The sequence below is a fragment of the Uloborus diversus genome, chromosome 4 (assembly GCF_026930045.1).
Source record: "Uloborus diversus isolate 005 chromosome 4, Udiv.v.3.1, whole genome shotgun sequence".
Taxonomy (NCBI): domain Eukaryota; kingdom Metazoa; phylum Arthropoda; class Arachnida; order Araneae; family Uloboridae; genus Uloborus; species Uloborus diversus.
This window is the reverse complement of record NC_072734.1, coordinates 43,429,403-43,443,088: the sequence shown is the minus strand read 5'-3', so window position 1 is coordinate 43,443,088 and position 13,686 is coordinate 43,429,403. Positions and strand designations below refer to the sequence as shown.

The 13,686-nt window shown below is 33.0% G+C and overlaps 1 protein-coding gene across 3 annotated transcripts in view; it reads right to left on the bottom strand.

The window, feature by feature from the left end:
- LOC129219624 (GRB10-interacting GYF protein 2-like) overlaps positions 1 to 13,686 on the bottom strand; it is an 85,835-nt gene that overhangs the window by 23,897 nt on the left and 48,252 nt on the right. For all 3 annotated transcript variants that reach the window (XM_054853881.1, XM_054853882.1, XM_054853883.1), the window contains 4 exons: positions 3,243 to 3,409; positions 2,195 to 2,311; positions 1,989 to 2,101; positions 1,731 to 1,834 (listed from right to left, as the gene is read on the bottom strand). In XM_054853881.1, the coding sequence (XP_054709856.1) occupies positions 1,731 to 1,834; positions 1,989 to 2,101; positions 2,195 to 2,311; positions 3,243 to 3,409 (501 nt within the window). The remainder of the gene's footprint in view (positions 1 to 1,730; positions 1,835 to 1,988; positions 2,102 to 2,194; positions 2,312 to 3,242; positions 3,410 to 13,686) is intronic.

Here is a 13,686-nt window from a genome sequence, read left to right as displayed (position 1 = left end):
AAATTAACTAATGTGTAACAATATTCAGTAAATTACCGCCCATTAGCCAGGGCTAAAGCAGAAATACATGAAATACACCGCCAGCTCACTTACTTTCCTATGCCGGGCTGACGAGTGCTAATAAGCACGAAACTGCAGTCCTAGGCTGGAAATGACTGAGCTGGCGGTGTATTTCATGTAATGTGTAACAAGTGGTGAAATGCTGAATAGAAAGTTTTTAATTCAGTTTCACTTTCTAATTATAGATATTTTTGTGCAGTTGCTTCTCAGGGGTTTTAGATAAGGTATAAGTGCAGTTTTTCAAAACATTTTTCACACCCCGATATTACGAATAACCCTGATTTAACTTATAAAAGTTTCGATCCTGATGAATTCATTAAATTAGGGTTTGACTGTAACTCTTTCTTCCTAAATTAATACCTATATAATAATAATCAAATTATGTTCAACTATATTCAGTAAGTTACCACCCATTAACCAGGGCTAAGGCAGAAATACGTGAAATACACCACCAGCTCAGTCATTTCCAGCCGAGGACTGCAGTTTCGTGCTTATTAGCACTCATCAGCCCGGCATAGGAAAGTGACTGAGCTGGAGATGGAAAAACCTCTTAAGGAAGCCAAGAGTGTGAAACAAACTGGTAGCTAATATAGAATTAGCTCAGACCAGACGAGTGACCGAAACAATGGTTCGGTTCGACTCGAACATTGAACTACCAGTTTGTTTGGCACTCTTGGCTTCTGTAAGAGGTTTTCCATCTCCAGCTCAGTCACTTTCCTATGTCGGGCTGATGATTGCTATTAAGCACGAAACTGCAGTCTGAAATGACTGAGCTGGCGGTGTATTTCACGTATTTCTGCCTTAGCCCTGGCTAATGGGCCGGTAACTTACTGAATATACCATGCCTTGCCTTCAACGTTCGAGTCGAACCGAACCATTGTTTCAGTCACTCGTCTGGTCTGAGCTTATTCTATATTAGCTACCAGTTTGCTTAGCACTCTTGGCTTCCTCAAGAGGTTTCTCCATCTCTAGCTCAGTCACTTTCCTATGCCGGGCTGATGAGTGCTAATAAGCACAAAACTGCAGTCCTTGGCTGGAAATGACTGAGCTGGCGGTGTATTTCACATATGTTCAACTACTATTAATTTTGTGAAATTTAGTTACTTTTACAATACCATTGTTTAAAAATTGTTGCACGAAAGTGCAAGTATTATGATTTTTTGTAGATTTATTAGATTATTATTGAAATGTAAGCATAATGTTTTTATTAAATAATTGGAAAAAAAGTTCTTTTCAAATTATAAAATTACATTATATCACCATGATAACTTTATGTATCAAACTTATAGAAAATTAGTGAATATTCATTTTGTTCAATTTGTCTATTTTGTTTAATTTAGTCTTCAACAATTTTTTGAGCCGCCTCAGACTTTTTCCTCAAAAGTGGACAAAATCGCAACCCTTACATATGGGTGCATGAAAAAAAATGTGTATAGTACACACAAACGGAACTTGAACTATGATCAAAAAATTATTTTCTAACATACAAAATTTCATTTCTGGAAAAAATTAATTTTCAGAGAAATATGAATTAAATTTGAATAGAAAAAAATCAAAAAGAAAAAACTATTTGATACAGAAACATAGTGCATGGAAGCAAAAAAAAAAACTTTCTTTACAATTATTTGATTTTAATTATAAGCTATTCCAAATCTGAAAATATAACTCACTTTTTCTGCTTCAGATTCTTCTGCGCTTTGTTTTTGAGCATCTACATCCCAAATACTTCCACCAGGTTGTTGTGCAGTATTTAAATTGCCAGGCCATATTTCAGCTAAAACAATAAAAATAATTTACTCATTCAGATTTTTTGAAGCCAATGCCTAGGGCCAATGCTAACAGATAATTACATTTTATGCATTTTAGTATAAGAATACTAGTTTGGCGTAGTAAACATTCCCAACAATACATGTTCTAAAAAGAAATACCTGATCCAGGTGTTGCATTCCATAAAGACATATCACTCTTCACTAAAGGAGGCACTGGACCAAGGCCAAGAAGTTGCAGTTGTAAAGGATCAGGCATTGGATTTATGTTTGGACTGAGAAAACAATTTTAATAAATAAGATTGTTATTTTTTTTTCTTCCAAGCAATAAGATGAGTTCATTTTTAAAATAAAACTTTTTTTCTTACTTAGGCAATTGTTGTTGTGCAGCAAACTGTTGTAACATAAGCTGTTTTTGCTGTGGAGTTAGGTTTGATAAATTTTCTTGCTGCTTCAATTGCGAAAGAAGTTGTAATTGAGCTTGCCTGATTTAAAAAAATATACATATAACTTTAGAATATTTGAAAAATGGAACAAATTTGAGAACTAGTCAGAAAAGATCTATTATTCTATTCAGTAGGATTGCGAGTGAAGGTTTACCCCTATAAATAGTATTTTCAGAAAAATCCTGAAACACATCAACTTTAGTTTGTTTAGTTTTTTCAAATCATCAATCGTTTGAATTTTCGTAATTCAAATTTAAAATAAAAGAATATATTGTACCCTCTAATTTCCAACTATCCAATATATAGAGGTAAATTTCACCCCGTTAAAAGTGTTTGTTGCCAATAAAAAAAAAGGTTCCATATTTTTAAGTGTTCTATTGATGTGCAAAGTTTTCAAATCGGCGATTTACTTCTAAGTGCTTAATTTGAGCTAACAACACAACAAATTGGATTCAGTAATTGCACTTTTCATAACAGAATATGATAAACAGTTGAAACAGCCAAGTGCTTGCTGTCAGTACTTACAGAGTTGAAAATTCAGTTTTAACTTAAAGGGGAGAAAAAGCAGCAACAGCATTGTTTGAATATTAATAAGCGCAAATGATGTCACGCATTGGACTGGGTTTTGATCACACTCCCACAGACAAGAGTAATGCACTTGGATCACTTTAAATACAAGAAGAAATATAAGATATTCGAATGGGAATCAACCTACCTTTCCCTGCCTGAATTTTAGGCAACGCCTTATTACATTCACCATATAAAAGGTAAAAAATCTGCAGAATTCGTTAAAAACAGCCCAATAAAGTTTGTAGTAGCAATTCAACGTATGACAAAAGATACTGTATCAGAGCAAATGTGAAATGAAACTGAATACAGTTCCCTACAGACCGATAAAAGCATTTGCTAAATCAACGGCTGTCAGTATTATTTGAAATAAAACAGCTTAGTCTAGGAATAAGAAAAATACCTTAGCATGATTTGCTGTTGCATCAAATGCTGCTGTAGCAGTTGGTTTCCAAAAGCTAGTAGCTGTTCATCATGTTTAGCAGGAACTGGCGCTGGAATAAGTGGCACTGAGTTCGGTTTTGCTAGGACCTCATTAAAGCAATTGGGAATAGATGCCTCAGCTGCAGCCTGCAAAAGAAAGAGGGAAAGTGCAAAATTCTGTTACTGAAGATAATTCTTTGCATTTATATTAAGAAGCAAAAGAGCAGTAGTATGATCAAGTATGATGAAATACCTACTAATAAAATAAATAAAAGCATTCTAAATTGATTTTCTTATTTTTTTTCCCTAACTATTACATACAGTAAAATCCAAGCACCTGGGTTGGAGAGAAAAGAGTCTAGGATGCATTTGAAGTTTGGGCACACAGCAAATTATATATATATATATATATATATATATATATATATATATATATATATATATATAGATCAAAATTGATGTAAAATATTCTACATTTAAGCAGCGCAATGTTGCAGCTAAAGTAGTTAAATGTATTGAAAATATAGTAAAGTATGTAGTTTCACATACACAGGTAGCACGGAAATAAGTGTATGTAACAACGAAGATAAACAACAATAACAACAACAATAATAAACATGGAACATTAAAAAATAAACTAGGAATATTAAAAATAAGAATTAATGAAATCATGGGTATTAATCTGCTGCTACGTTTACGAAGAGCTGGAGCAGCTGGCATATTAAATATTCTGCAAGGTTTCTGTGCGGGTCAGTATCATACATGCAGCAAAAATTAAATATCAAAAATTTCTTTTATTTCAAAACAAATCGCCAAAACAATGAATTTCATTAACGGTTGCCTTAAAACAATAATCCTAGACTGGACTGCTCAGGGTCTATCGCGCCAAGCGACCACGCTACCGGAAGCCAGTCCTTTTGCGAGTGAAGCGGATGTTTTTTCTTTGGCAATAATAAATGTTTCGCCAAACAAACAAAAAAGGTATATGATCACATTAACAGTAGCTTTCAAATCTTTATATATTAAGAGCTGGGATTCACGGCTTTGCCCGGTCTATCTTGAGAATAAAAATTGTGTTGAGTGACATATATTCAACAATTAAGCTTAAATAATAATTTTTTAAAAAAAGAAAAAACACCATGCAAAATTACCTGTCTAAACATTGACGACAGATATTAAAATACTTTTAAGAAATTAAAATGCGAAAGATGGATTTTGAAAGCATAACCATGGAAACATGAAATAAAATAAGCAGGCCGAGGACTGCTGATGGCCTTTGAAAAAAGTGAGAAAGGTGACAAAAAAGTAACTAAAAGGTGACCAAAAGCAATTTGTTAAGAACTCAAAAAACAGAAAAGGATTATCCCTTTTTACTGACTTTTACCAATTGTAAAGTAAAGAGCAAGATGATACATTTACTGAACGTATAATTTATGTAATTCAATCACATTTTTAGTATTGTTTTTTTTTCTTTTTTTAGCTTGTTGAAAAACTATCAGCATTCTTTCTTTTTTCTTAGTAAATACAAAGCATAAATATTAAATCGAAAGTCTTGAGAAAACCAATTTGAAAAATCACACTTTAACAAAATGATAATTCAATTGTACTAACAATGCAAAAATAAAATGATGTTGAAGTATGAAACTGAAAATATCATTTCATTATGCCTGAAAATGCTCATGATTTTTTTTTTCTTGTTTTTATTTTTTTTAAATTTTTTTAGCAAGCTCTGAAAATATTCCATAACAAGTCCATGGGAGGTAAAAAATGTAGTGTTAAATCAAGTTATTAAAAATTATAGTAACATAATAATGAAAATAGTTTATCAAAAGTAGAACAAGTAAGAATAACTTTCATTTAAAAAAAAAAAAAAATTAAAATGTTTACAAGATGCAGAAAGTTTTCCTTGGGGGGGGGGGGGGGGGGATGTAGGGACTTGAAGCTTATATGAGGGTGGAAAAATGTGGGTATTATTTCCTTATATTTTTGGCTTTTTACTGCAAAATGATGTGATTTCTTTTTTTTTACTGTTTTCTGAATTATTTGTACTTCTTGTTCTTCAGCTTGGATACTTTTAACTCCATCGAGTATAGCTTGAGCTACTTTTGTTGCTTTAAGGTCTTTTTTTTCCAAAGCTTTTTAGTTTCTGAGAAGCTTCAGCAAACAGCTCTTCTCTTGCTGCTTTGGTTTGAAGATGATCCTTTCTTTTTTCATTCAGAGCTTCAGTTTCACTTTCAATAGATGTTTTAATTTTTTCCATTTTCTTCATTTCTTCTTCACAATCCTTTCTTTTTGCTCTTCTTTTTGCTTCTGTTCAATTCCAAATCCTTTTTCCTCTTAAATTCCTCCATGTATGTTGTGTAAATTGCGTGTGCTTGTTGTGTACATTATTCTGGACCAATTGATACAGAAAGCAAATGAGGATATTCTTTTACAGCATCTTCAACTATAAGTATGCTGTTTAAAAATCTTTCGGTCGTTGCTGTCTTATTTTCACCAAAAGGTGATTTGAAATGGAAAATCATCTTTCAATGTCAGCATTACCATGTGATAATGCAAGTGAAGCTTTTATCACCTTACATTAACACATGGAAGAAACATTAGGAAACTTTAGATCGTTGGAAGTTGAGTCCTTTTTTGAAATGTGCTGCTGCCAGTAGTTATCAATGGTTTTGTTTTCAGATGCTTCATCATCTTTTTCCAGCTGCAAAAGTTTCCATTCATCTTGCAACCTATCGAGTGGAACATTAAAAGGCATGATTTTGGCAACCTTTATCAAATCCTTACAGCTTCTAGATTTACTTCTCTCTTTTAGATCCAAAAATTTAAAACTTTTCAGTAACCCGTTTGATGCGCAACTTTTTTCTATTACATACTTGCATGCAGTCACATAATGCTTTTGAGCAGTTCTTAAAAACATAACCTTCTCATTTTCTTTCAGTTTTGACAGTTCATCTGTCACCTCCCCATTAGCAACGAGATCTTCAAGAGGTAGTCTGTTACCAACGGCAAACAGTTCATCCGTGTCTACGTTTGAAAAATCAACTTTCTTTATAACATAGGCTTTTAAAACCCGAGCCATAAAAGTCTGAACAATGGTCTCTATTTCTTGGTACAATTTATGTATCATACGCGCTTGGCATTGAAAGGGTTTCATGAACTGCTTGAACAAATCAGCAGATGAAAAGATAAAATGCAGCTCAGCTTTTAAAGAAGGTCTTCTTAAAACATTTGCAACAGCTTTATATGACCTGCATTGCATAGCTGAATTCTTTTTTAAAGGCACATGTTTAAAAAAATAATACTGAAGAGCATCCCACTGTTCCAGTAGTCTGCTTGCTGCAGGTTCAAGGGTAAGCCAACGGGTAGTTGTATGTTTCAAGAACTTGTGATGAGGTGTATTCAGTTCAGCTCTTGCACTTCTAGTCCTCCCAACGGGAAGGTCAACCATCAAAATAGCTATAAGTACTAAGAAGAAGTTCTGATGCTTCTTCACCTAAATACTGCAATGCTTTGACATATGCATTATTCATTATATGATGTTAGATTTTTAATTTAAACTTTCACAAAAAGTGAAAGAATCACTTAATTTGAAAAAAAAAAAAAAAAAAAAAACATTAAAAATACGTTTTTGCATCATGCAGAATCAATCCCTTTTCGATGTAAACATTGCATCACGTTGTGACGTCATGTGTGCGATCGGTTGCAATGACTCAGTCAAGTGAATGAACTTTTGGGTGAACCGAGTCACCAGTTCATTGTATCTTATAACCGCGAGAATTTTTTTGTAGATTGAGTTACTTTTTGATTGGCAACATATCTTTAACTTTCTTGCATTGGCAACACATCTTGTATTTTGCATATTCTTAATTTGAAAGCCATGTGAAGACCTTTAAATACTTCGAGCGATCTTTTTTTGCTCTCTCTCTCTCTCTCACCTCACATAGCCGCAAAATGTGTTGTACGTGATTTCGTGATGTCTGCCAGTGCTCTTTACTCCTGGCAGGGCGTAATACAACGTGATGTCAATTTTAAAGTCATAAAACGCCTTTAGGCCTATTTTTGTATGTTACGTTAATGCCTTATATTCCTTGGAATCAGCATGTTCGTAAAACTGAATGTTTCGTTGTATTTTAGCGGCTAATCTTTGTCTATTCTTCTAAATGTTTTTTAAATATCAATGAAGATGTTGTTCGTCAACTTTAGGAATCCTTTGAGGATAATAAATACAGATTTTCCATGAGGAAAAATGCTTCACGTGTTTTTCTTTCCAACTTCAGGCTGTGGACATTTTTTTTTTGCAAGTTCACTTCTACTAGCGGTGTAGTAAGTCTAAATTTCACTACACATAATGCTCACAAGTGGTTATGGGCCCAGGTCACCTGGACTTTGCAATTCCTGAGCATAACCTGAAGAACTTGGAAAATTTGAATTTTTATGCTCTGAAGAATTTTTAAAACATCGTGAAATTTTTGAAAGTATGAAAGTCCCTACAATACCTTTACTAAATGCCAATAATTGGAATACTTGGAAGAGAAACATACAAGTTGTCCTGCGTCATTCGGGCAGCTGGGAATTCATCGAAGCTGACGAAAAAGAAAAGAAACTTGAAGAGGAAAAATTGACGTTCCGAGATAAAGCGGAAATAAATCTTAGAAGAACTCGAGCTTATACTACCATTTATCAGTTCCTGTCAGAAGAATTCAAGCCTCTCATCGAATGCACTACTGAAGGAAAGATAGCTTGGGAAATCTTGTGCAAGTATTTTGAACCTGACACCCGTGCCAGATTAATATCCCTGTTGGATAAATTTTTTCAAGTCAAGTTTCAAGAAGGCGAAACTGTTGGTCTTTTCATCTGCCGAGTGAAAGCAGCTGCGTCACAATTAAAAGAAGTTGGCCATGCGAGGTCCGACCTTTACATAGGTTTCCAGTATATCCGGAGTTTACCCCCTGAATTTGCATCCATAGTACAGCAAATCTACCGATGGTCTGACGTGGACTTTACCCCATTAAAAATAGAACAAGAACTGTTGCTCGAAGCAAATAGAATTTCTGAAATGAACATTCCACTACAGACACCTGCTGTGTATGTGACCGTTCCGAATTCGCTACCTGCCGGTAAGATCCATCTTTGTAAAAGTAGTTGTAAACCTGTGTCAAATTTTAGTAAAAATAGATTTAAAGGGAAATGTAATTTTTGTGGGATTTTTGGGCATAAAAAGGTTGATTGTTTTAAATTTAAGTCAAAGTTAAATTCTAAAAATTTATCTCAAGGGTCTTCTAATTCTCAACATAATGTGAGTGAAATTAATGAGTCAGAAGCTTTGAATATTACTTCATCTGATTCAGACATAACGTGGATTGCCGATTCTGGAGCTACGTCACATGTCACTAAAAATAAAAATCTTTTCTCTGATTTTAGACCAGTTAATAACTTAAAAATGTCTATGGCTGTTGACGGTAAACAAAGCAATATTTTAGGGATTGGTACAATTCAATTGTTGGTCAAAATTAATGGTAGACATAGGAAAATTGTCTTGAAAGATGTTCTGTACAATCCTGAAATCCGTCGTAATTTATTGTCATTATCTAAATTGGAACAGGAAGGTAACAAATTTGTTGGTCATAATAGCATTCTTAAAGTTTATGACAAAAATTGGAATCAATTATTTTATGCAAAGCGTAGAAATGACATAAATTTATATTTCTTTAAGCCTAATAGATATTTGTATTTGAAAAATAGTGAACATTGTGATAATTCTGAGCCTGTTTAACATTTCTGAAAAAATTGGTAAAATTTCACCTGAAGATTTATGGCACAAGAGATATTGTCACATTAATTATGAATATATTTCTAGAACTAGCAAAAACAATAGTGTTAGAGGTCTTCCTGAATTGAATAAAAATGTTAACTATTGTGAAATTTGTAAATATACTAAAGCTAGGAGTATTTCTTTCAAATCGATTGGGGCCGTGAGATCTTCTAAACCTTTAGAGCTTATACACATGGATGTAGGTGAAGTCCCAAATTTAACTTTGAGGGGAGAGAAATATTATTTATCCATTATGGACGATTTTTCAAAACGCGTTGCTGTATACCCTATGAAATTGAAGTCTGATGTTTTCAATATTTTTGTAAGATTTTTAAATCGTAATGAAAGGCTTTTAGGGAGGAAAATTAAATCAATTCGTACAGATGGGGGGAAAGAATTTTGCAATCAAAATTTTGAAATTTTCTTGAATAACCGTGGCATTAGGCATGAGAAAACTAATCCCTACACACCAATGATGAATGGCATAATTGAACGGTTTAACCAGACATTAATGGGGGGAGTTAGAGCACTTTTAAAAGACAGTAACTTACCTTCGAAATTCTGGGGGGAAGCTGCATTTTGTTTTTCTTATGTTTGGAATAGGTTTTGTCATGGGAGCAATCATACCCCGTTTGAACTGTTTTTCAATAAAAAGCCTAACGTGAAACATCTCAGAACTTTTGGCTGTTTAACTTTTGTAAATGTTCCAAGTCAGAAAAGAAAGAAATTGGACGATAAATCTAAACCAGGAATTTTGTTAGGTTACGCTCAAAATACTAGAGGTTATCGTGTCTGGCTGGAAGACGAACAAAGAATCATAGAAACATGTAATGTCAGTTTTGATGAGGGAACTAAAGGGGCAGATGTTGTACTAGGTTCTGGATCAAGTAGTCCAAAGGTTATGAAATACTTACCTGACAATTTTGATTATGAATATCCTGTAACTTCAAATCAGGGAGTGGATGAGCTTTCCAGTGATAGTCCTAGTGAAGAATTAAAACCTTGTTCTGAAATTAATTGGTTGCGTCAAGCTGTTCCTAGACCATCAGGTGATAGAACTGATATTTACTATAGGATTGAAGGTTCAAATATTCGCTTGCGTTCTTTAAATGAAGTTATTAAATATTGTAATGATAACAAAATTGAATTTGATGAATCATATTTTGACTTTTCGGGCAAAAATTTAAAAGAGGGAAAGGTAATAGAAATTTTAGAGGGAAATCTTGCTGAAATTAAACTTCCATTAAATTTTAAAGAAGCCATTAATTCCAGGGAATCTAAACATTGGATTAACGCGATGGATCAGGAAATACAAACCATATATAATCGCGGTGTATGGGAGTTAGTGGATCCACCTGAACATAGTAAAATTTTGGGAAATCGGTGGGTATATACGGTAAAAGAAGATCAGCAAGGGAATATTGTGAAATACCGTGCTCGGTTATGTGCCCAAGGTTATCTTCAGGAAGCTGGAGAATCATTTCAAGAAGTTTTTAGCCCAGTCATTGATTTTTCTATAATCAGATTGTTTTTCTGTATTTTTGTATGTCTTTTTAAATGGTGTCATCTGCATGTAGACATAAATAACGCTTATTTGTATGCTAATTTGGATACTAATGTATATATGAAACAACCTAGTGGATATGTACTAGAGCCTGGTAAAGTCTGTTTGTTAAAGAAAGCTTTGTACGGTTTACACCAAAGTGGTAGGATGTGGTACTATCAACTCCATGAAACACTTTTGAAAATGAACTTTACTAGTTTAGATTGGTGTAATTGTTGTTACATATATAAAAATAAGGTTATTCTTCTTTTTTATGTTGATGATATCATACTTTTTGGCAAACTAAAATCTGATTTGAATGAAATTGTAAATTTTTTAAGAAATCATTTTGAGTTAAAAATTTTGGGTGAAATAAGAAAACTTCTGGGTGTTGAATTTCAAAACATTGATGGTAATTGGTATATTCATCAGACAATGTATATTAATAAAATTGTCGAGTTGTATTCTAGTTATAATATTCCAATTAGTAATGTTCCTATTTCGGTTGGGGTGGTTTATTCAAAAATTGATTCGCCTACTAGTAAGTTAGAAATAGATAAATGTAATTCTTTACCATATCGAAATTTAATTGGCTGTTTATCCTTTTTGGCTAGTAGAACTCGTCCCGACATAACATATGCTCTGAATATATTTTCCCAATTTCAATCTAATTATGGTGAAAAACATTGGCATGGTTTACTTCGTCTTCTTGGTTATGTTTTGTATACGAAAAATCTTAAATTGAAGTTATCAAATATTTCAAATTTAAATATTAAATGTTATTCTGATTCAGATTGGGCAGCTAGTAGAGATGATAGGGTTTCAATGGGAGGTTACATCATTTTGCTAGATAATGCACCTATCATGTGGAAAACCTTTAAGCATAAATGTATTGCTCTTTCCACTATGGAAGCCGAATATGTCACTTTGACAGAGGCTGCTAAAGAATTTGTCTGGATCATAAAAATTTTAAAAAATGAAAATTTGAATTTAATTTTGAAAAATTGTAAAATATTTTGTGACAACATTGCTGCAATAGATTTTTCCAAAAGTCCTATACAAAATCAAAGAAGTAAACATATTGATATTAAGTATCATTTTTTGAGAAATTTAGTAAATGAAAAATTGTTTAAATTAATGTATGTGAGTTCTAAATTAAATTTAGCTGATGCTTTGACAAAACCTTATACCAAATCTCAACTTGGACATTTTTGTGACATTATTTTTGGGGGGGAAAAATATATAAACTAAATTTGAACTTCTTGGGTGTGTAAAATTTTTTGTGAAATTCAATGGTGACTTTGTCAATTTGAATTTATTGTGAATTTTTCTGATTGTTGTGCATGTTGCAAAAATGGGGCCGCTTGTTAGATTTTTAATTTAAACTTTCACAAAAAGTGAAAGAATCACTTAATTTGAAAAAAAAAAAACATTAAAAATACGTTTTTGCATCATGCAGAATCAATCCCTTTTCGATGTAAACATTGCATCACGTTGTGACGTCATGTGTGCGATCGGTTGCAATGACTCAGTCAAGTGAATGAACTTTTGGGTGAACCGAGTCACCAGTTCATTGTATCTTATAACCGCGAGAATTTTTTTGTAGATTGAGTTACTTTTTGATTGGCAACATATCTTTAACTTTCTTGCATTGGCAACACATCTTGTATTTTGCATATTCTTAATTTGAAAGCCATGTGAAGACCTTTAAATACTTCGAGCGATCTTTTTTCGCTCTCTCTCTCTCTCTCTCACCTCACATAGCCGCAAAATGTGTTGTACGTGATTTCGTGATGTCTGCCAGTGCTCTTTACTCCTGGCAGGGCGTAATACAACGTGATGTCAATTTTAAAGTCATAAAACGCCTTTAGGCCTATTTTTGTATGTTACGTTAATGCCTTATATTCCTTGGAATCAGCATGTTCGTAAAACTGAATGTTTCGTTGTATTTTAGCGGCTAATCTTTGTCTATTCTTCTAAATGTTTTTTAAATATCAATGAAGATGTTGTTCGTCAACTTTAGGAATCCTTTGAGGATAATAAATACAGATTTTCCATGAGGAAAAATGCTTCACGTGTTTTTCTTTCCAACTTCAGGCTGTGGACATTTTTTTTTGCAAGTTCACTTCTACTAGCGGTGTAGTAAGTCTAAATTTCACTACACATAATGCTCACATATGAACAGTGCAAATACCAATATTTATTAGGCTTTTTTCTCGTGTCTCAAGGATAATTGTGTGAAACAACCTAAAAACCTTTTTATTAAACATAAGGACCATCTGAGGCAAGCATGAGAACGTTTATTCATAGATAAATTACTCTCGGTAAGTGCTTCACATAGCTTCTCAATCAAAATTTTCCCCCTGCCTTGACCAAGAAGAAAGTTTTGAGATGCCTTGTTGTGATGCAACATTGGCTTTCAGACCAATATTTTATTTTTACTTGCAGTTCCTTTTCGTCTTTGATATTGGTAGTTTCATCAAAGCTCAAAGTAAAATAGGATACACATGCTTCTTTTAACATACATTCCCGAAAATAAGGAGCAAGTCCATCTGTAATTAAATATCGCATTTTCTAAGGTGAAAGTGAGAAATGCTCAGGAAAGTTATTAGGAAACATCTTTTTTTAAAACATCAGGAATATCTTGAGCTGAATCCATTGAATAGTTGTTGCACACTGATTTCATCGTCCAAAATTAGTTCAGTAATAGTGGAAGTATCTTTCACACTATACATGCGAAAGCTGTAGCTCAATCGGGATTCATTTGTTAGATGCGATGGTTGGCTATTTTTTATTTCTTTTCTTTTTTTTTTTGAACATAAATTTATTCCTTATTGAATCTAGGAAAATAATATCGCATTTATCAAAAATACTGTTGTAGTGCATTTTGTTTCAAATAGGTTTACAGCAGTTTTTTTGTTCAAAAACAATAAATAAATAAACACTAACCGCCACTTATAAAATCTCTGTATTATAAAATCAGCTGCTTTTTAAAATGTGGAAGAAACCGAATCATTACATTACCAAACCATATTAAAACCGTGCTTTAATAAAATCAATCTTGCT